Below are 22404 nucleotides of genomic sequence, written 5' to 3' on the forward strand. Positions count from 1 at the left end.
AGTAATGCACCAGTGTTTGCCATCAAGAGGAAGACCACAATTTAGGATGTTCTATTCCTCACTGTGGCACAGGTTTAATGAAAAGTGACCAAATGTGACTGATTTCATGCACCAAATTACCTCATCTTCACCCAGATTCATCCAATATAAATAGGGGTAGGACCACTGAAGACAATTTGTTTATTCTTACCTCTCTGGATTTGTAAGGATAAGTCCATTATAGATCCTGGAAAGATCCCTTAGGTTAAATATGTAATGGAATTTGGAAGGAGTAGGGGGTAGGTCACTAATAATCATTTTATAAAGCTCCAAGGTACACAGAGTAATCTTGTCAGAGATGGCTGATATTGACTCATTAAACACCTGCAAACATGAGAAAGAAGAGGTGTTTTTATGAGACTGCCCAGAGAGAACCCAATGCTATTAAACCTAATCTGCTTTCCAGCCTTTAAGCCTGCTTGGGATATTTCAAATCTATCCAGAAATACTCTGTAGGATGAACATTCTGCTGTTAAATGTTTTGGGCAGGCTCCATCTTCACTCTGGAGCTAGCTGAGTGTTGAAGATAACACCAAACTCAGTGACTAGAATTTCCACAGCATTTCTAGAGCAGAAAAATTAAACTGCTCTTTTCTTACCTAACGTTGGTTCTAAGGTTCCTAATAATGCAGTCTACTATATTACATTACATTTTTCACACTCATTCAAGCAAGAGTTTGCTGATCTTTGTGTATTTGCTTACAGGAACTGTAACCAAATCATTCACAGGGTGCAAGCTATGAAAAGCACCAGGTTTACAAATCGTCTACGGACTTAAATGTTTACACATAACTCATGAATTTATCAAAACTGTGTAAACCCAATGAGAGAGAATGAGAGAAATCATAGAATCATAGAATCACCCAGGTTGGAAAAGAGCTCCAAGATTATCAAGTCCAACCCTACTGTGGTCACTAGCCCATGGCACTAAGTGCCACATCCAGTCTCAGCCTGAAAACCTCCAGGGATGGGGAATCCACCACCTCCCTGGGCAGCACATTCCAATCCCTGATCACTCTCTCCCTAAAAAATCTCTTCCTAACATCCAACCTAAGCCTCCCCTGGCAGAGCTTGAGTCTGTGCCCTCTTGTCCTGCTGCTGGTTGCCTGGGAGAAGAGACCAACCCCCACCTGACTCCAACCTCCTGTCAGGGAGTTGCAGAGGGTGAGAAGGTCTCCCCTGAGCCTCCTCTTCTTCAGGCTGAACACCCCCAGCTCCCTCAGCCTCTCCTCATGGCACTTGTGCTCCAGTCCCTTCACCAGCCTCGTTGCTCTTCTCTGGACCTGCTCCAGCCCCTCAATGTCCCTCCTGAGCTGAGGGGCCCAGAACTGAGCACAGAATTCAAGGTGTGGCCTCACCAGTGCAAACAAGCAAGGTTTGCCTGATAACGGAAGATTTCAGGTCTTGCAATAACATAGAAACAAATGTCTATCTAAAACTAACAATCAAGTTGAGCAACCCTTTATAAACAGTGACATTACCGCAGTGTGGCCTTTCAGGATGGAGGAGTAGATCAAATTCAGTGATTGCTCAGAAGGAAAAGGTATGTTAAAAACACTGAAGAGTGAGATGAATCGAGGGTCAACTTCATTCCGACCTCCTCCAGCTTTCCCCATGGCAGCGATAAATCCCAAGTCTCGAAGATATTTACAGTTCATCTCCTTACCACGATCGTACAAGAAACCTTTTCCTAGCAGCAGCTTCAGCAGGGCAATGGGTTGTTGTGTGCCATATTCATCAACCTTTGTAATACAAGAGCCAAGATATTTAAAGCACAGGACATCAGCACACCAATTACTGCTACAAATGTGGAAATATTGTGCTCCATACTTAGGAGAACATTACAAGGACTGAGTGACACTCTGTCAAGCACTAGCACTGATTATGAACACTCATTCCAATGTCTCCCATGGGAAAAGTGTCTCTTCTCTGAGATAAACTAAATGCACAGAAACTCTTTGTCCCATTTTCAAACAGAAGGGATTGGTTTCCACAATACACAACCTGCAGCCAAGTATCAGGCCACAGAAACAGAATTTTAATGACATAAAAATATGATCCAACAGGATCTCTCTTACATATAGGACAAATATTTTAACAGCCAGAAACAACCTCTATGGCACACAAATCCAACTCTTCCAATGATCTTGAGTTGAAATCCAATTCTGCACTGACCATGACTCTCCTTAACTTGTGATTCACTGGATTTGTGCATGAATGGACCACATCAGTGCTATCCCAAATATTTCTGTAATACCTTGTAAACTACTGGCAGCTTACCCTTGGCATATTCAGATCATCCATGAACACAACGAGCTGTTTTCCCATGGGAGGGCCAAAAGTGTCTTTAGTTCGTTTCTCTACATTAGTTTCCAGGTTTCTCTGAATGTCCATGGATGTCGTACGAGAAGAGAAGTTTATCACCAGCACCAGCTGCAAACCGGAGGACATGGATAGAAATGGATTTTTACCTGTTCTTTTTTTTAACTAGAGCTATCAAAAATGTTCTTTATATTAGACTCTCAGGTGTACAGGAAATGCTTCTCTGGTCCATTATTCACTTGAATTACAGATAACAAAGAAAAGTAATTCCATTCTTTGCACTTTAATAACATATTTTTACTTTTTAAAATCATAGAATCAATCAGGTTGGAAAAGCCCTCCAAGATCATCCAGTCCAACCCTACTGTGGTCACTAGCCCATGGCACTAAGTGCCACATCCAGTCTCAGCTTGAAAACCTCCAGGGCTGGTAAATCCACCACCTCCCTGGGCAGCACATTCCAATCCCTGATCACTCTCTCTGTAAAAAATCTCTTCCTAATATCCAACCTAACCCTCCCCTGGCAGAGCTTGAGTCTGTGCCCTCTTGTCCTGCTGCTGGTTGCCTGGGAGAAGAGACCAACTCCTGAAGGATTCTCAAATCATTCCCACACTTTGGGTCTGGAGTTTGCAGTCGTGTTATTCCAGTCAATATTGCTACCCACAGACTCAGTTTTCACAGTGCAAATTAACATAAGGACAAAGAATGAAAATGCAGCTTTATAAACCAGGCAAAATGCCTCGTACATACATTAAAGTCCTTGTCCAGGTTGTTTAGGAAGTTCTGTGCAGTTGCTGTTTTAGATGTTCCTGATTCACCTACAAGAACAACTGGGCGTCTGAGCTTCACCATCTGCTGTAGTAACCAAGTGGTGCGTGTTGTGTCCACTGTGGGCACTGGAAAAGATCACCAGTATGAGAGCTGGTTAAGCCAAAATGCAGTGCAGCTGGGGATTTGTGTTCAGAGAATGCTGCTAGATCACATTCCCAAGGTATTAACATGCAGTCACATAAAGACACATTTTGAATTATCAACTCACTAACAACGCTGAAAGAAAATTTCAATTGCTTAACCATCTCTTTTCAGCCTTTAGCACTGGGAGCTTTTCTTCTACAGATAGATTAAAAGAGATGTTATCTTCCATATAGGAGGGGTCATGGTTTGGTTAAGCTCCATTTAATCCCTATTTCAAGGGTATAATCAGGATTTATCTGGATCATAAGCATTTTCCCAGAACTCTACCAAGATGAATTTTTTTCTATGTGAATACTCTGAATTAGGAGCAGCTTCAGAGGTCATATGATTATCTCTTGTGTCAGTGAAGTTAACCTGTGATTGATAAAGTGCCTCAATTCGTCCTTAACTATGAACAGCACCTGTCATCATTATGCAGTGGTTGAAGTACCAACCAATAACAGCCCTAAGAAGGTAATTTTTATCTGCTGAGTACCTGAACTTCAGAGCTGATGTTTTCCCTAGAAGTTTTGGTAGAGCAAACTGCAAATCTTCTGCTGTTCTGGCTTGTAAAAGGCATTGCTAGCTCCTAGTAAGCCTTATTAACTGAAATGAGCTTTCATCCTTTCCTCATTCCTTTATTACACATCAGCTCTACCACTGCTAAACTGCTATGACAAGAACAGTAGGGAAATTGATTTTCTCATTCACAAGAAACTGAATGTGAGTAGGTAACTTTCGGGACAGAAAGAGGATGTCTCATGTCAAGTGCCATGCACTCAGTGGTGGCACATCACACACTAAAGGTGTATCATTGCTGTACTTTTTCTTACGCTCACCTAGAATGTCCAGGAATTTCACTTCAGGCTTATGAATATATTCAGGAACAAGTCTCATCCACGGTACCCACGTTTTTTGAGATCCATCAAAATGAAAGTCATACAAAGTTGGCAGCTGACCTGCAAACCATTAAGCAACTGCAAGTTTTCAAGGACACTGAAATATTTCATAAGAAAACAATCTGATTGAGATGCAAATGAAGGGTAAGATTCTGGACCAAGTCAGGCAACACTTTGTTTTGTTTACTTGTCATTTAACCCACAAAGGCATCAACCACAATTCTCCTAGTCCAGCACCCGAATCATAATATCACTTTTTAAGCACCTTCCAGTGGTTTTCCTTTCACATTTTGTTTTTTCCTTCACTGTTTATCTCCTCAGCTTGGCACAGAAAACTACTGTACTGTGAGGACAGACCAGTAGCTGACAGGCATTCAGCATCAGTATCTCTATGTGGTTTTCAGTGACAGTGCCTCAAAGAGCATATTTTTCAGCCAAGATAACTAGCTGGGAAGAAGAACAGTGATCTGCCTTCATGGAAACAAACTCTTTTCTAACACAATAAATGGGATTTGGGTTAAATTATGACAAGCTCCTACCTGGCAGCTCCCCTGGCTTAGCCAGGGTGTTGTCATCATGAACAGTAGACATGCAGGAAAGGCGTTTAACATGTTCATCAAATTTAGTTCTCCCAGCATCAAGAAGAGAAGCACCTAAGGAACAATACAAAGCTTCCAAGAAAAAACACTCCAGAACATCAGGCTCTTCAGGCTGTACCAGTAGGGCTTCCAGCATCACAGTCAACTGCACAACCTGTTGAAAACAAGACAACACTGTAAACAAAATTGCCATTTGGATGCATGAAAACTTTTCATATGTTTTCAGCTGTTTGAGTGTTTGCTGATCTTTTGTTCTTAAGGTGTTATCTACTGCTCTGTGCATTAGAGATAGCACAAGAGCATTGTTAGGAGCTGATTGTTTCTTTTGTTTCTTGGTGCTCATCACTAACAAACTGTATTTCAGCACATTCTACTCCTGTGCTTTATCTGGGAAGGTTTTACTTTCTCCATCATTCCATTTTCTTTTTAGCTAAACAATTTCAAGCTTTATTCTCTATTCCTTACCATATTTAAATCTGTCTGAAGAACAATGGTCTTCAGCTTTTCTCCATGTTTGCCATCCACAATTCCCTCTACAATCAAGTCAATAAGGGAGGGCACATATTTTTCAAAGAGACGATTCAATTCCGTTCTCTCTTGCTGAGGAATGAAAAGGACAATAACTCAACACACAAAAAGCTGTTCTTGAAGGAATCACTGCTCCCAAAACCAGAGTACAGTCACATGAAAAAATGTGATGCTGCTGGACTGAGTTTTCAGCAGGGGAGGATCTGCATTCATCAGGTGACACAACTAAGTTGTTTTACTTCAGCTCCCTGTGGACTTGAGTTTTTAAACTTAATGGACCTAAGCAATCTCACTGTTAACTCTGTGGAGATCAGGCCAATCGATCTCCTCGTTCTCCACTTCTCAGAAACAACCAGAGGTTAGCAAAGATGGAAATTCTCTTTAGCCCTCTGCTGCAGGCCTAGTGCTTAGATTTTTGTCAGAACATCAGAACTGCCTTTACACAGTTTTTTCTACAGCTGTCTACAGTTCAGTATTTAATACAGATGCTCTCTGAACAAGCACAGAAATTCCCACCTCATTTTCTCTGTCATTGATCCACTTCTCCCAGTAGGGCTTATATCTCAGATTTTTAGGATCTACAAAGACCATTCCACAGCGGGACACCGTGGCAGGAGATGCATACTGTAAGTCACCAACCTGTCAAATAATCACACAAGATCATCACACACTTGAGCAAAGCACAGCCACAGTAACTGCTCTCCACTTTGCAGCCCTGTCTGTCAAAAATCTAACTCTTCCCATGTATTAAATGTACAGTCATTTCTCACCTCAAACAGCAAAGCACAGTGTGGCTGAAGTCTAATCCTCTCCCCGTTCGCCAGGGTCAGTAACTTGTTGTCATCCATGACAGAATTCATGTTTTCAACCCAGAGAGCATCCACATCTCCATCAAAGAGAATGTACCTGTGGACACAGGAGCCATGGGGCACTGACTGCCCTCTGATTTTACCAACATACCTCACAACTTAGATGTGTCATCAATTGTGTCAATGGCAGTCCAGATGTTTTGAAGCTTTCCATTCATTTTTTGTAACTGCATGGTTTCCATCCCTCTCACTGGGGCTAGAAAATCCCAGGAGACAGGAAGATCCCTAGACTCTCATATTTATTTAGCATTTGATTTTGAAATAGTGCAGGTTCAAAGTTTTTTTTTCACATTGATGTCAAACTCAGCATCTAAAAGCCATGACAATTGTTTCCAGCTGCCTACCGTCGCTCTTTCTTGTCAGTGGGCCTGTTGATTTCCCGGAAAATGTTGGACAGGACTCCATCTGTCCAGTCACGTGTGGTAGGGTCAAGGATCCCATACAGCTCAATCACACTCATAGCTTTAGGGTTCAGTGTGTAAAGCTTTGTCAATAATCCCAGCCTAAAGACACATCAAGACAAACAACAGTAAAATGACACAACAGCATTTCGAGTTAACCCAAGCAAATATTATGGGCAGCTGTTGATCCTGTCATGACAAGACAGGTCTGTGCCATGTTACAGCCTGATTGCCATGTATCAAATTCTATACTCACTTGTTTTGGGCCTGGCACAAGGTATTAATGACAACTGACTTGCCACCTCCAGTAGGACCAACTACCATTGTAGTGTGACGAGTTAACATTGTCTCATACATCTGAACGACTTTATCCACCTGAAAAATAAACATTGATTCAACAAACTGCAGTCATAACTTCTGTGGACAAGATCAGCAGCTGATCTGTATCAGCTAAGCTTTCCTGGAGCCACTCCAGAGTTCAGCAATGCATTTCCAGCCTAATGTTTACAATAAAAAACTCAAGCAATTAACATTCTTTTATACCTGGACTGGTAAAATAACATAACCCTCTTCTTCCAGTGCTTCTTCTACAGCATCATTAAAGTCAGGGTAACGGACTCGAGGGCAATCCAGGCCAGGAAATAGGTCAGAGATTAAGCCAAGGAAGAGAGGCACATCCTCAAACACAAATTTAGGAAGATTCATATCGCGCAGAGCTCTCATCAATACAACTTCCTAGACAAAGCATAGCAAAGTTAACCTTTACCAAACATCTCACCAATATATAAACTGAGGCAATTCAAATACCTTTAAAAACTAATGCCTGATTATTTCAGTATAGCTTTGAGAATGTTTTCTTGCCATCAGTTACTAGTGGAAACAACAAAGGTTATTCTATAAGGATTAAGCTGATCAATAGCTAAAAACAATGCACTGCCTTTTCCTTCTATATTAACCACATCCCAAATGGCTGGAGTGTCCCACACCACAGCTCCCCTGAGCTGGAGCACTCCCTGCTCAAAACCCAGCTCCTGCTGTTCACCCAGAGACATTCTGCTGGCTATTTGCAGCTGCACTTAACAGGAAGTAAAATACCTCATTTTCCATAGATTTCCCTACTTTGACTTGAGTTCTGATGGTAACTTGCTGGCAAAGAGCATGAGGAAACTCAGAAAGAGCAAAGTGAAGTAAGACAGAAATCATCAGTGCTCCTGTTTTCAAAGGAGACAAACTACACCAGAATGGTAAACACATTCCCTTCCTAATGAAAAAGATGATCAGCCCAGGGTAAGTAAGCTGCAAATCTACCTCACTGAGGTCTGGTGATCCTCTTTTCAGTTCTCCAGCCATCACCAACACTGACTTAAGGGCCCTCAGGCCAAAATCATAGTGATGCTGTTTAGAAAGCTGTTCCCTTGCCAGCTTGTACAGCACTGTCATCTTTCTGGCAAGGACCTGTTTGAGATTTAAGTTAGAGAGTCACAAACATGTAAGCTGCAACCAAGCACTGGCCATGCATACATGGGTGTGTACAGGGGTATGGGAGCATCAAATTTGCTTACCTTTGCCATAAGGAACCCTTCAGAAAACAGCATTATTTCACAGATCTGCTGAAGATCTGGTACAATAACAACCACAGGCCTGAACAAAGCTTTTACAGACTCGGGGAGCTCAGTCCGACCAGCATAACCAGGATTCATTGTAATAAAAATGCCAATCCGGCTATCAAGAGCAATTTCCTGTCCTTCAAACTAAAGGCATAAGACAATGTTAGAACAATGGGAAATAGGAATTGAAATAAATAACCAGGTTTGCTCAAAGAGAAAACCAGCAATAGTGGGGCATCCACTTAGGACAAAGTGTTGAAATGCTTAGCTTTAGACAGGCCCCCAGATACAGACAGTGGGGAGGATGTATCTTGAATATAAACTTCAAGACATTCCACAAGCCTCAACCAAATTATCTGTCTGAGGGTTTTGATGTCCAAGAAACAGTAGTAAACAAAGCCTCATAATCCACATCAAGGCAAGTTACTCCTCTTCCTAATTGCTGCTATACCATTATCCCATTTAGTTACCCTTATCCTATTAAGATCACATTTTTCCCCACCTCACAAAGGAATAAACTAGCAAAGGATTAGGAAATTGGCAAGGATTTAACATCTCTCAGGGAGTTTGAAATGCTTGGCACAAATGAATTACAGAAGTAACAGCCCTTTGATCTAACAATAGAGTCTAACCCTGAATCTTGGCCTCAAAACCAGGATCAGCCTTCACAATTACTTGTCTTTTAAATGTTTACCTGAAACGTTTTCAACTGATTGATTAAAGCATTTCGAATCGTCTGAATCTGAGAAGAAATGACCGAGAGCACAGAAGCATCGATGCGATTGAACTCATCAAAGCATCCCCATGCTCCACACTGGGCAAGCCCAGAGAAAATTTTACCAACTGCCTAGAAAGAGCAAGGAAAACTTCTCAGCAATTCATACATAAAACATTCAGAATCAACAAACTTTTGGATATGCTAAAACTCCTAACGACACACATGAGTTTGCAATCTGTCATTGCACTTAGCAATAATCACAATATCAAGAGCTTAAACACAGACCATCTAGTCACTGCTTCTCTGCTTGAAAGCACCTGAAATTCCTTCAGGAATTTATTCAAAATCGGCATTTTTTGACTAAATTTCATTATCATACAGCATGGGATCTCTAAGGGAGGTACTTATGCACAAGTTCAGAGTGTGTCCTTATCCTGGGCACTGAAAAAGAGCAGAAACTGGCATTTTATCAGAGAACACAGATCTTTGGCTCTTACTTTGAAGTCCATGCCTTCTCCACAGTTTGTCACTACACACAGCAAGCCCAGTGCTTTGGCCAGATCCTTGGTGGTTTCTGTTTTCCCTGTACCTGCTGGCCCTGCTGGTGCTCCTCCCAAAAACATTGATAGAGCCTTTGGAGACAGAGCAAAAAGCAGAGCAAAGCTTGGATTAAATTTATATTTGGTTGGTAGAAAAATCACCAATGAACCCTTAGACACAAAAACCCCTTTAACATCATCTGTGAATGCATTCTACGTTATCTTTGAGGCAGTGAGGTCAGAAGGATATCACAACTGATTTCAAACATATTAGCATTCACATTGGCATCTAGGAGACAGCAGGAAGAGGCAATAAAACAGCAATGGGATTGCCTGAAAGTGTATTTTAAAGAGTTTGTTAGCAAAAAAAATCATATCACAGAATCATTCAGGTTGAAAAAGACCTCTGAGATCAAGTCCAGCCTAGGACCAAACACCACCATGTCAACTAGACCATGGCACTAAATGCCATGTTCAGTCTCAAACACCTCAAGGAATGGCGACTCCACCACTTCCCTGGGCAGCACATTCCAGTATCTAATCACCCTTTCTGCAAAGAAATTCTTCCTAATGTCTAACCTAAACCTCCCCTCGTGCAGCTCAAGGTTATGTCCTCTCATCCTGTCACTAGCTGCCAGGAGAAGAGCCTGACCCACCTAACTACAACCACCTTTCAGGTAGTTGTAGAGAGTGATAAAGTCACTTTCATCTCCAGGCTCAATAACCCCAGTTCCCTCAGCCTCTCCTCACAGAACTTGTGTTGCAGACCCTTCAGCAGCCTCGCTGCCCTTCTGTGCTCACAGGAACAAACACAGACCTGTGTGAGGGTGAGGTAGATCCGATCTGTCAGGGGGGTGATCACCAGGCGCCCGTTCAGCCCCATGTACTCGTAGCCGTAGGAGAAGCAGCCAGTGCACTGCCGCACGCGCAGGTCGTCCGGCTCGCGCTCCCAGTAAAACCGCAGCTGGCTTTCCCACTCAAACTCCTGAGCCTGCAGGATGCTGCACAACACACACTTGTTCCCATGAGCCAAAAGCATGAAAACACCATTTATGCATTTGGCTAAACTCAGTAGGTTGGGGGGTGACGTTTACCTGTCTCTTACGAACACGTCGACAATGTCTCTGGCGTGAACATCGATGATGAGCACAGTGTTGTATTTCTTCCTGTCATTTTTGCTCAAAGGCATGGTGATTCGAGTAACCAAGTCATCAATCTGCTTGTGCATTTTTTCAGCATAAATTTTCATGGCCAGTTTTTCTCCCTCTTGCACTTTCCGAAAGACATCCTCCACCTCCCAAGTCCACCACACCTGATTAGCAGCCAGGACCATCATGCCTTGGAAAAGTAACATCCAATCAACTCTGTGGAAAACACAAACAGTGAGGGAGGCTGAGTTTTTGTATTACTGTTTATTTTAAGTAACTGATTAGGAAAGGGGAAAAAAAAAAGCTGTTGCTCCTATCTATGCAATTACTACAATATGAGCCAAACTTTTCAGAGATGTACAGAATTCCATCAAGATGTGCTGTGGGATTTCAAAAGCCTAGGAAATACTCTGATAGAAAAGCTGCCTATTCCCTGTGTAAAATTGCCAAGTGGAATTCATCATGAGAAAAACATACTGTGAACACATCAGTAAAAATAAAACCTCAAGATTCAGGAAACTGGATGTGAGAGAGAACACTTTTTTTTCCTGGTGAGTTAAAATAGTGCATGTGTTCATACTCCTCCACATACAGAAATACAGGCTAAAAGGTGTATGATGGAAACAATGAAGTCTTAATTTTTCCAGATCACAACAGGCCTGTAAGAATACAACAAAAGAACAAACACTGATGGTTTCACCTGCTTCTGTCCTCACAGTATCGAAAAATGGCTTCCTTAGTGAGGCGCTTGTTCGTCTCTCTCATTTCTGCCAGCACTGCTGTCATCCAGCTCTCCACTCTGCCCACTGCAGGGACAGCCTGATGGAACTCCATCACCTCCCCCTCAGCTGAGACCATGGCTGTTGCAATCTTCTTGTCATTGTCACCATCCTGAAACCTCAGCGAGGCTATGTTATCAAACATCTGAAAAGCACCGAGAAATTCAGTGGCATTTGGGAAATCAAGCCTCGAGATGTAAGTGTATCCAGCCCTGTTTACTACTGAAAGAAAAGTTCCATGGAAAATGGATCTGACTCCTAAGTAATCAAATAAAAATGCTGATGCATAGCCCAGTAGTCCAACTGCAGAGCAATCAAGCAGCCGATGAGGCCCAAATGACATTGATTTTTTCTATAAAATAGAGATCTACGAGGAGGTATATGAAGGTTCTTTAATGACAGATCACTCTGGTCTATCATGAGTGTTCCTCCAGCAACATTCCTCTACCATAACTGCTCCTGGACAGTATGAGAGACAACAATCAGATTTGATTTGGCTACTCAGAAGCCTCTTCAGGATGCTGCCAGGATGCTCTTTGTATGCAATAAATATTAGTGTACCCTTAGGGGCATGTACAGTATAGTCTGTTAAACTTTTAAAAGCACCTAAAAGCAAAAGGCACCGTGCAAAAGCCAACACTGTACCTTGATCATGTGTTCCTGGACACAAAGTGCACTACTGCTGCCAAGGATACTGAGCAACTCCTCATCAGATATAAAGAAAAATCTTGGGAAAGCATTTCTCTTGGAATCCAAATAGTCATTCAAGCTTTTCTGACATTTCTCCAGCACATCATTTATATGACGGAGATCTGACAGACGATTTTGGGCTTCGCAGCATGTTTTTATTGTTGGTTCTTTTACAGTTTCATCCATTATCTACAGAGGGAGAAAAAGTTTAGAAAATACTGAACGGCTATAGATTACACTAAATTATATTTACCTAGTAACACAGCACACAAGCAGCACAAGCAGGATAGGTTCTTAGAGAAGTAAATCAAAGGTTTTAAAACATGGTTTTCTGTTGCTGCAGTGCTGTGTGAAAACATGGATGCAGTGTGCTTTCAAAGCTGAGAGCATGAGACACAGCTGTAAAAGAATAAGAGAAACCCATGTCATGCCAGCATAAGCATAGACCTGACTTTGCTCCTGTACACAGTAGAACTTCAAGGGATGATCAAACATTACATTTCAGAATCACAGCACTCTCAGTTTTGCAGATGGGAAGCAGAAAAGTAATCCATATTCCTACTGGGAGTATGTGTTCAGTATGGGAACAGTGGCACAAGCCAGGAAAGCCTTTTTATTACATGTGTTGGTCCTCACTCTATAGAAACACATCTAAGCATCTTATTGCCATGGTAAAGGTAACAAGATGTGTCCAATGCAAGGAAAAGGAGATTCTGCCTATCCCATGCTGCCAGACCAGGATATCACCTCTGCCCTTCAGGTCAGTTACTTGCCTGTTTAAACATTCTGTCTACACTGTCAAATATCTTGACTTCCTCTGGAAGCTGTGATCTGATATCTCCACCAGCAAAGATGCTCTCCAGGTACATCCACTTTCTCTGAACAGCTACCCAGACCTAAGAATCAAACATTACTGTCAGAGAACAAAAAAATACAACAGAAAACTCTGATTTTAAATAACAAACATTAATTATTTAGTCCAGGTCTTTCTTCCTACCTCAATTACTTCACCAATCAATGACAGAGTTTTTTCCCAGCGGTGAACAGCTGAAAGGAAAGGACCCACAAATCGACTGCTCGAGACACTCTGAAGATTGACATTGTTGTCATCGAGGATCTCTGATATTTCAGCTACAGATCCCAGAATATAACCCCTCTTCTCAGTGCCTTTGAAGTACTCTTGTACAGTGAATTTCAGGGTTTCCCATGTTTCTGCTACTTCCTTCAGTCCCTGCATGTGAGCACAAAAAGATGCATCCTTCAGTCTTCAAAAACTGGAGGACAATAATCTTAGCATAAAAATGAAACACCTAATTCAGCAAAATTTTTGCACAGATTTTCTAACTCTGGTTTTTAAAGAAGGGTCTACGGCAAAACATGATGATGGCAACAGAATGGATCCTTCTCCAGATCCTTTTTCACAGGACAAACTTGTTTATTGTAGGAACAGAAATCCTATATATTGCTGCCAAAGCCAATACTGGGTACGACTCTGAGCTGTACAGAAGCTTATTAACAGAGTTAGTGACCTTAGTTGCCATCAGTTCCACCATGGCAGGTCCCTGGAGATGGCCAAACTGGCTGCCATGCCAATTTCAAAATCTCAGACAAAACTCAGACTTCTGTCATCCTTGACTCTTTAGTTTCATTAAGATTTTATCATTTGTTACCTTCTCAACGCTAAGTTCCTTAACAGCAGTTCCGACTATTTCACTGATAACATCTGAATGTCTGTGAAGTTCCATAGCAAACATGTTCTCCAAAGTGAATGTTTCTGTTGTCATTTCAAACCAGGTTTCTGTTCTCTCCATAAGCTCTTTCCAATGCCTGTTTTAAATTGACACAACAACAACTGCACCAACCACCACGAAACAGTAAAAACAAAACCAACTGTAACTGAACATACAATATTGAAACTGTGTTTAACACTTTGCTGTTTAAACAAGAACTACCAGTTTGAACACATGAAGTATCCTAGTCATTTTGGCCACCTCACACACTATGCTGTGCTATGCTAGTTTTTTATGTAAGAAAAAGTTTTTTGATGTGAGAAAAAAGTTTTTTACTCTAAGGGTGGTGAGACACTGGCACGGGTTGCCCAGGGAGGCTGTAGCTGCCCTGACCCTGGCAGTGTTCAAGGCCAGGCTGGATGAGCCTTGAGCATCCTGATCTAGTGAGGAGGTGTCCCTGCCCAGGGCAGGGGGTTGGGACTGGATGATCTGTAAGGTCCATTCCAACCCTTAAATTCTGTGATTCTATCACACAAGTTCATCAAGCAGAAAGTAAATTTCCAGACTCTAGGACATGACATATGATCCTACACATGGAAGTTAAAGGAAAACACATGAAATATTTCTATGCACAGAAAATGGATTTAAATAAATCAAAGCAAACCTTTCTCTTAAAGCTTCATTTTTCAAATCAAGCAGCAAAGGAATGGAGTCTCTGAATGCCTTCATTTTTGTTTCCAGCTGAATGGCCACTGGCATGGTGCGCACTGCTCTGGGCAACTTCCGAAGGGCTTTAAGAAATCCTTCAATTCCTTCCTGAAGAAGTGGCACATTAAGGTTTGTCCAGAGTGTCTGAGACCATTCCTTTTTAGCTGCCTGGGAACATGGACATCAGAAGAGTAAATCTTTACACCACAGTAGAATGCAGAGGGGGGAAAAAAATCATATTTCCTTTTAGTTCTGATCCCCCAAAAAGTAATCTTTACACCACAGTAGAATGCAGAGACCATAGGCAGGATGTAAATGCAACTGTATTAATACTGAACAAGCAGAGGAAGAGACAGGTTCATGTCCAAGGCAGATTCACAGCCAAACACAATGACTTGCATCAGAAATGACCAAAAGGAATGTGTGTCTGTGCAGACACAGTGTGGTACTTACTCTCTGTAATGCATAAATGTCATAGATCTGCTTTAGAGCCTTCACACCATTCTGTGCCTGCATTAAGTCAGGGTATGTTGCTCCTGGCAAGTCTAGAAATTTCTCAGCACTGCCCAGTTCCTGAGAACTTTTCTCCAGTCTCTCCAATTCTTTTTCAAAAATGGCCATGAGTTCCAATCCTGGAAAAGGGGAGCGAATTTTCTAGATAAAGAGTCCCAAGGTTCATGGAAAATAAATAAGACAGAATTTGCATGTAGTGTGTAGAAGTTCTAGTACTAAAAAGTTCACATTCCTGGTAGAGGAGTTTGTATGTTAATAAGGAAAACACAATTGTCTTGTTTTACATAAAATTCGAGTTGTTCAAAGACTAATTTTTCACTCCATCACTTCACACACATTAGTCCACTTACCTTTATCAAGATCTTCCCCAACAGTCGCAGGCCCCTCGGACACTAATTTTTGAAAGAAATCTGTTGTCTCTTTGCTGTAGTCCTCAATTTGTTGCCGTGTAATCTAAAGAGAACAGTGTTTAAATTGTTTTCCTTCCCATTTCTAATTTTTTTTCAACATTAATTACAAGTATAATTACCTTTCTGAAAGCTTTTTTTACACCTCCAAGGCTGCGATTGACTTCTGAGGCTTCCAAGACAAGAGCCTCCCACTTCTCCTTAATTCCGTCAGCCATCTCTTGCTCTTCTTTAGTTACCTAAAACAAAACAAGTGGCATCTCTCAGACAAAGTAAGTAGTCACAAGAAAGTGAGGAACATGACAACCCTCCAAAACACAAAACCAGTACTGAAGTGACCTGAATCAGATTTAAACACAAGCAGTATGTCCATTTGAAAGTGGGCATATGGATTTGAGAAGGGAGTTTGGACTAGACAATCTCCAGGCATCCCTTCAAACCTCAATACTGCAATTCTGCAAGATGTCTTAGAAGGAAAGCATTTTTTTCTTTCACATGTGAGGCATTTGTGCCCCTAGCTCAAATCTGAAATGATTGCTGAGACATGCACTCACTGGAATATTGTACATTGCAAGAGTTCGGTATCTCTCCCAGATGTCCAAGTATTTCAGCTCCACCTCAAAGGACATGTCTTTGATCTCTGCCATTGTGCCAAGCACCATTTTGAGATCTTCCAGGGTATCAGGAGGTCTATTAAGATTCTCTGATAAGTTCTGTAAAAAAGGAACGATCATTTTCAGAATCAACACTGACAAAACAATTTGGCAGAACTGTAACAATGAGTCAAACACAAAGCACAAGCAAACAACAGGAAGATTTATTTTCAATCTATGTGATAAAGAGAACAAAAACTAAACTGAAAACACCTACCTGCATCTCCTTGTGAAGGCTGAAGAGTTCCTCTCTTGCAGATTCATTAAGCAACTTCCCAAATGAAACCACCCAGCCCCTGGCATTCTCCTGCAGTGTGAAGGCTAAAGGAGCCAGGTGAAGCCTGATAAATTGCTCATCTTTAATCAAGGGCTGTTGAGGCACTTCCTGAGCTAACTTCGTATAGAACTGCATCTGCTCATCAAAGGTGACACATGTAGGCTTTTCTGCAGCTAACCTCTCCAGGACTTCAGCTTTGTCTGATTTCCACAGCAGGTCATACCTCTCCCATTGGTTCAAATGCTTGCTGAGAGAAGCCAGGACTGTGTGGACATTCTGAGTGATGAGAACAGCCTGGTCAGCTATCAGAGGGTTCTGGAAGACATCGCTGTAAAAGCTGAAAGTCGAAACTTCATCTTTCTTGATGTGCTGAGGAGGACATTTAATACATGTACCATGCATCCATCGTACGAAGTGCTGCAGATTTCAAGACAAGGTTGAAAAACAATTTTGTAGAGTCATTTTAGTCAAATCATTCATAGAATCACAGAATCATTTAGGTTGAAAAGCCCTCTAAGATCATCAAGTCCAACCATTAACCCAGCACTCCCAAGTACACCACTAACCATGTCCCCAAGTGCCATATCTACAAGTCTTTTACATCCTTCCAGGGGTGGTGACTCCATCACTTCCCTGGGCAGCCCATTCCAATGCCTGATAACTCTTCCAGTGAAGAAATTAATTTTTTAGGAGACTACGTAGGAAGTGGTGTGAATGATTTCTCACATTGTTTCTCTGACAGCAAAAAAGACTACACTTTCCCCTCAACTTGAGAAGAGTTAATTTCATCCTAACAAAACCTTTTCACCCATTACTCAATCTACTTCTGAAGTCCCTGCTGAGCAGCAAGACAGCAGGACAGAGAGAAAAGGTATTGGATCAAAAAGACTGGGGGCAGCAGTGGAGCAGAACAGCAAATCTGAGCATAGGAAGTACACAATCCAAATGTATTCATTCCAGGGGACATCTGGAACCATTTCTCCAACAGCTCCAGGCAGGAACACTGCCATAATATGTGGCTTCTTTTCAGGAAAGCAGTTCAATGTGAGCATATTTATGCAGGGAAATATTAATACATCTTTGCCAGTAAGCTAGATATTTTTTCTAGATACTTGCTGTCCTAGATGAGTCCTAGTCACCCTTCTCCATCATTTTCTGAACTGTTTTTCTTATGCTTTTAAGAAGAAACATAATGTGGAACATAATACATTCCTTATTCTACCAGCTTATTCGAAAATCCAAAAGTAACATCTGCAGAGGATTCTGAAAAGCATTTCCTTCTGATGTCTGCTGAGTTATAGCACCAAATCATGTCCTTATACTGGCAAAACTGCTAAAAAGTAATATTTTTGCCTGAGTAAAAATTACATGAGGTTTTATGGGATTTTTTTCCCTTTGTCATCAGTTTGTGAAATGAGGACAGTCTGTGAAGTTAGTACCACATATTGGACATTTTGATTTCAAGATAAAACAATATAACCCTTCCCTTTGACATTTGTGCTTGCCCAAATACAAAGTATAATTAGTTCAATCACAAGCAAATTCTGGCAACAAATAAATCTTTATCAAAAATCACCTTAGTGACCTCAACACAGTCTTGGATACATTGTACAGTCATTTTGTCAATCTCACTGGCATCAGGTTGCATGATTATGTCAGGAACAGACAAAAGAGCTTCTATTTGGAACAGTGGCACATTTGCAAGAAGAGCTGCATTAAAAGCCTGTAAATTCCTGAGAAAGGAAAAAAAACATGTCAAAGATAGAAAGAATCAGGTGCTGCCCCCCAGGGAAATGCCCAAAGAGACCGCAATGATCAGGTGTGTGCTTAGGGCTGTAACCAGAGCTGAAATCTGAAGTCAGTTACCACTGATTTCAGATGGAAACACTGATGTGCATCAGAGCAACATTATCCCATTAACACTGATGTACAGCAAAAGCTTGACTAGCTCAAAGAAGCTGTTGGAAGGAAAGAATGGGGACACCTTGTGCAAAAGGATCCCGAGACTATGGCCAACTCCCCTGCAAGAGCCCAGTCAGGAAAGCACAGTGAAGTAAGCTTCAGCATGGACCAGATACAAAGACATGGGTAATGGGAAGAAGAGATGGTTGGGAAGGTTTTACAACCCTGCAATGCAATAATATCATGCTTATCATAGAAGCCTTTATAATACCTTGCTACAGGAACCTCCTTGGCCTGAGCTGCTGCAGAATAGGTAAAGTAAAACCCAACAAAACTTTGTTCTTGTCCTGGTGTCCCTGCAGTATTGGGACACATCCGGCACCCAGACACCAAGCCCTCAAAACTGTGTTCCTTAATAAAACAAAACCTGATCTAAAAAATAAACCAGGGATGTGCAACTACAGACACTGCAGAAAACAGATCTTACTTCTCTCTTTTCCCAACAACATGATAATATCCCATTCCTCAGAAACTGGGGTTCTCCTGTACCTTGTTTTCAGTTCTCTACTGCTCACAGGAGAAAAACAGTACAAATACAAATCAGTCACAAGCTGAGGTGTTCAAACAGAATGTCAGTACATGTACTGATCAACGGATCCAGAAAACTCCAAAGATGAAAGACTGGAAATCCATGAAAGCAAACAACTGACTTACTTCACAATTAACTGTGTCAACACCTGATAAATCTTGTTTTCCCAGTGTGCATAATAGGAAGCTAATTTTGGAGATTTGCCACTGTTTGTATTGGCAACTTGTTCTTCCACTTCTATTAGCAGCTGTGAAATCGCAGAAAACTTTCCAACCATGTGTTCCACATCTTTTGCTCTTTCACACTTAACATAGTCAAAAAATTCTTTCGCTCCTGCAAAGGACACAAAAAATATCATTACTAACTGCAAAAGATCTAACAGACTTATACGCCATAACAATTAGCTGAGTTTTATCTGTGAGCATGAAATTATCTTGTAGACTGATCTTATTAATGCTTAATTTATTAATCTTTCAGCCCTCTGGTTTTATATGGATTCAATTAATTAATAGCAACTATTAGATGTAAAAGCAAAGTTTTCATGGCTTACAAAGTGCTGAAAGAAATTTGATCCATCACTCACTCTGAATGACAGAGATCAGGGAAACAATCACCTCACTGCCATTTCCATCTGAGGAAACCAGTTCAGTTTTCTGTTACATCCTGAAATATTCTTGTAATCTTCAATTAAAAGGGTTGATCTTAGCAACTAAAACTACAAAGTGCCAGATAAAGAAAAACAAAACATCACTGAGCTTGGAAATGAAAACAGACTTACCAGGAAGGTCATCATCATGTTTTGCAAGTGGAAACTTAAAGAGATTTGTTGATTCTATGAACAGAAGTTTGCTGCTTATGTCTTCAGAAATAAGATGAACCTGATGGACAAGTGATTCAAACTTCCCAATGGCTTGTGTACACTGGATAATAAAGTCACCAATACCTTGAAATAAATCACAACCATTTGGGTTTTATTCTTTTAACAGACATTTCACCAATGCATCAAAATATCCACATCCAGATGTGTTTTATCTCTAAGAATGACCCGAGGTTCTGCAGAAAGACTAGCAGATTTCTCACCTAATCCTTCACCTACAGAATCAAAGAATTTAGGGGTTGGAAAGGACCTTACAGATCATCCAGTCCCAACTCCCTGCCCTGGGCAGGGACATCTCCTCACTAGATCAGGATGCTCAAGGCCTCATCCAGCCTGGCCTTGAACAGCACCAGGGTCAGGGCAGCTATGTGAGGGACTGTTGCCATCTCCAGTGTTTTAAATATAATAAACCCACAAGAAATGCCCTCCTGGGTCAGAGTTTCTCTAACCTGCTATTCTAACTCTAACTATGGCAATAGGATGCACCATTTAGGGACACATTGCTGTCATATGATATAAAATACAGACTGCAGAACTGAGTGGGTTCTTAACTTAAAATAAGTATCTAAGGCCACTTTGAAATAGTATCTCCATTACCTAAGGAGTTCCATGTGAGTCTCCTGTGTCCTGATTTGAATATTCTCCAGAGTTCTTGGAGACTGTCATCAAGAAGTTCTGTTTCTGCTTCACTCAGTGTTTCCATTAACTTGTGATAGCGATCCAGCATGGCTTTCAACCTACTTAAATACCTGAGGAGTGCAAGAAGCACAACAACAAAATATAAAAATGATGATTTTCCTGAAATGCAGCTCTGACTTGCACCAAAGGGCAGAGCACTTCCATCATTCCATTCAGACTTTCATGTAAAGCAAAACTGGCAGAACTAACCAGTGAGTATGTACTGATTACAAATACAATTCATTTCCCATTTGAAACAAAAGTTCCACACGGCTCCAATAGTAATCAGACAAAGTTCTCCTGATCCAACTCAGAGCTGGATATTAAAAACTCAGGGTTTTTAAGAGAGCCTCAGTATAAAGTATATAAGTGAGCTCAACAGTGAACTTTAAAATCCAGTTAGGGCTCTTATCACCACCCCTGTGTGCTAAATGCCTGGGATGACTCGGACACAACTGATTTATCCAAGGTTGTAGAGAAAAAAAAGCAGCAATGAGTTTAAATGTGAGCTGAAATCTAATTGGCAGTAAAAATTACTTGCACAAAAGACTACTTTCCTTGTTTTCTTTCAGATTTTGATGAGATGTTACTTTGTAAAACAGTCCTACAGCAAAAAGGATGCAGACAGCACCAGAGAAAAGCTTATCAGTCAGTGCAACATGGCCATTAGTAACTGCACCCTTAAAGAAAAAGTCACTAAAAGCTCTCATATTGCCAACACTTGCTGACTCAGGGTCTGCTCTGGTTTGGAGTGAAATCACTGGAAATGCTGCCATGAGTCTGTGTGTGAGCAGAGATTCTGTTACAGCCTTACCCAAGATACTTGTCTTCCTGTAATGCCACATATCTTGCTGTTTCTGGGACTGGAAATCCTAGTTGTTCCATATATTTTGTTTCAGTGACAATCTCGTGGAATATGGGAGAAAAATTCACTGTGAATGATTTGCTTTTCTTGGTGGGGAGAAGCTCCTCTGTTACTGAGGTCTACAACACAAGAGCAGCAAAAAGTAGAGAAACAACAAACTGTTACTTTACAAGGAAAAGGTGAGTTCTTGAAGGCATTTGAAAAGCCAGTGGGTAAAGTCAGAATGATTGGCATTCAGAATGTGTGGAAATGCCTTTAAAATTCTATAGCAGCGTCAGCATTCTAGTTCCAAAAATCACACAACTACCTCTGGAGACAACTGAGTACAAGAAACAAATGCAACCACCAGTTACAACAGAAATCCTTGTGGAAATTCATGGCCTGACAAAAGTGTAATAAGAACAGGATTCAGCATGAGCTCTGCTGGGAACTTGCCTCTACCTAACTTCAGTCCCAAGGTTTGTTGCATCTTATCCCAAAGATGTACCAAAACCTAAGAATGAACAGGAACTACAGCTCAGAACTTTTGAAATTGTCCTTTCAAAATCTGTGCTTAAAATATTACCCTAGAAAAATCTCTCTATCAGGTAGGGTTTATTTCTTCTCCACAGAGAAGCCTGGTACGTTACCTTCCTAGATGTCACCTGCTCAGACATCCCTGGATTAACATTTGCTGCAGCCTCGCCACTGACAACACTCAGCAGAGTATTTTTCAGGAACAGAGGGAGTATCTGGTTTATCCTCTCTATCCACTGACTGTATTTTTGATCTTCATACTCTTTCATCTTCTTGGCTACTTGAAGATACATTTGTTTTACCTAGAAAGGAAAACTCTGTATAACTGATTTGAAAGACCTGTCTTAATATGGTGTCTCGATGTGGTTTCTGTATTTTATTGGTTAAGAGGGCAAGAAATGCCTTGTCACTAATGCAGGCACTGGAGAGTTTAGGCTTTTTTAACTCTGACACTGATTCTATCACTGTCTCCCTGGGAAACTGGGAAGGTTCCACTAGGTTTTCACATCTAACATGGCTTGCTGTGAGCAAAGACTTGGAACTTCCTCTCACATCAGAGCACTTTCCCACCTCTAGAAGAAGTGCATGAGGTAAGTA

The 22404-nt window shown here is 41.2% G+C and overlaps 1 protein-coding gene across 1 annotated transcript in view; it reads right to left on the bottom strand.

The window, feature by feature from the left end:
- Positions 1 to 22404, bottom strand: part of DNAH10 (dynein, axonemal, heavy chain 10) — a gene marked incomplete at its 5' end in the record, with an annotated part of 50763 nt that overhangs the window by 22571 nt on the left and 5788 nt on the right. The window contains 35 exons of the mRNA XM_009084734.1: positions 191 to 363; positions 1521 to 1781; positions 2320 to 2472; positions 3112 to 3257; positions 4155 to 4274; positions 4754 to 4967; positions 5279 to 5413; positions 5858 to 5980; positions 6112 to 6247; positions 6555 to 6713; positions 6868 to 6986; positions 7155 to 7346; positions 7920 to 8066; positions 8174 to 8362; positions 8913 to 9065; positions 9434 to 9568; positions 10293 to 10476; positions 10570 to 10839; positions 11324 to 11547; positions 12048 to 12281; positions 12866 to 12988; positions 13090 to 13323; positions 13763 to 13919; positions 14487 to 14698; positions 14984 to 15162; positions 15394 to 15496; positions 15573 to 15689; positions 16005 to 16163; positions 16321 to 16797; positions 17957 to 18113; positions 18997 to 19204; positions 19650 to 19814; positions 20346 to 20497; positions 21241 to 21410; positions 21936 to 22109. Coding sequence (XP_009082982.1) covers positions 191 to 363; positions 1521 to 1781; positions 2320 to 2472; positions 3112 to 3257; positions 4155 to 4274; positions 4754 to 4967; positions 5279 to 5413; positions 5858 to 5980; positions 6112 to 6247; positions 6555 to 6713; positions 6868 to 6986; positions 7155 to 7346; positions 7920 to 8066; positions 8174 to 8362; positions 8913 to 9065; positions 9434 to 9568; positions 10293 to 10476; positions 10570 to 10839; positions 11324 to 11547; positions 12048 to 12281; positions 12866 to 12988; positions 13090 to 13323; positions 13763 to 13919; positions 14487 to 14698; positions 14984 to 15162; positions 15394 to 15496; positions 15573 to 15689; positions 16005 to 16163; positions 16321 to 16797; positions 17957 to 18113; positions 18997 to 19204; positions 19650 to 19814; positions 20346 to 20497; positions 21241 to 21410; positions 21936 to 22109 — 6254 coding nt within the window. The remainder of the gene's footprint in view (positions 1 to 190; positions 364 to 1520; positions 1782 to 2319; positions 2473 to 3111; positions 3258 to 4154; positions 4275 to 4753; positions 4968 to 5278; positions 5414 to 5857; positions 5981 to 6111; positions 6248 to 6554; positions 6714 to 6867; positions 6987 to 7154; positions 7347 to 7919; positions 8067 to 8173; positions 8363 to 8912; positions 9066 to 9433; positions 9569 to 10292; positions 10477 to 10569; positions 10840 to 11323; positions 11548 to 12047; positions 12282 to 12865; positions 12989 to 13089; positions 13324 to 13762; positions 13920 to 14486; positions 14699 to 14983; positions 15163 to 15393; positions 15497 to 15572; positions 15690 to 16004; positions 16164 to 16320; positions 16798 to 17956; positions 18114 to 18996; positions 19205 to 19649; positions 19815 to 20345; positions 20498 to 21240; positions 21411 to 21935; positions 22110 to 22404) is intronic.

The sequence above is a fragment of the Acanthisitta chloris genome, unplaced genomic scaffold (assembly GCF_000695815.1).
Source record: "Acanthisitta chloris isolate BGI_N310 unplaced genomic scaffold, ASM69581v1 scaffold5211, whole genome shotgun sequence".
Classification (NCBI taxonomy): Eukaryota; Metazoa; Chordata; class Aves; order Passeriformes; family Acanthisittidae; genus Acanthisitta; species Acanthisitta chloris.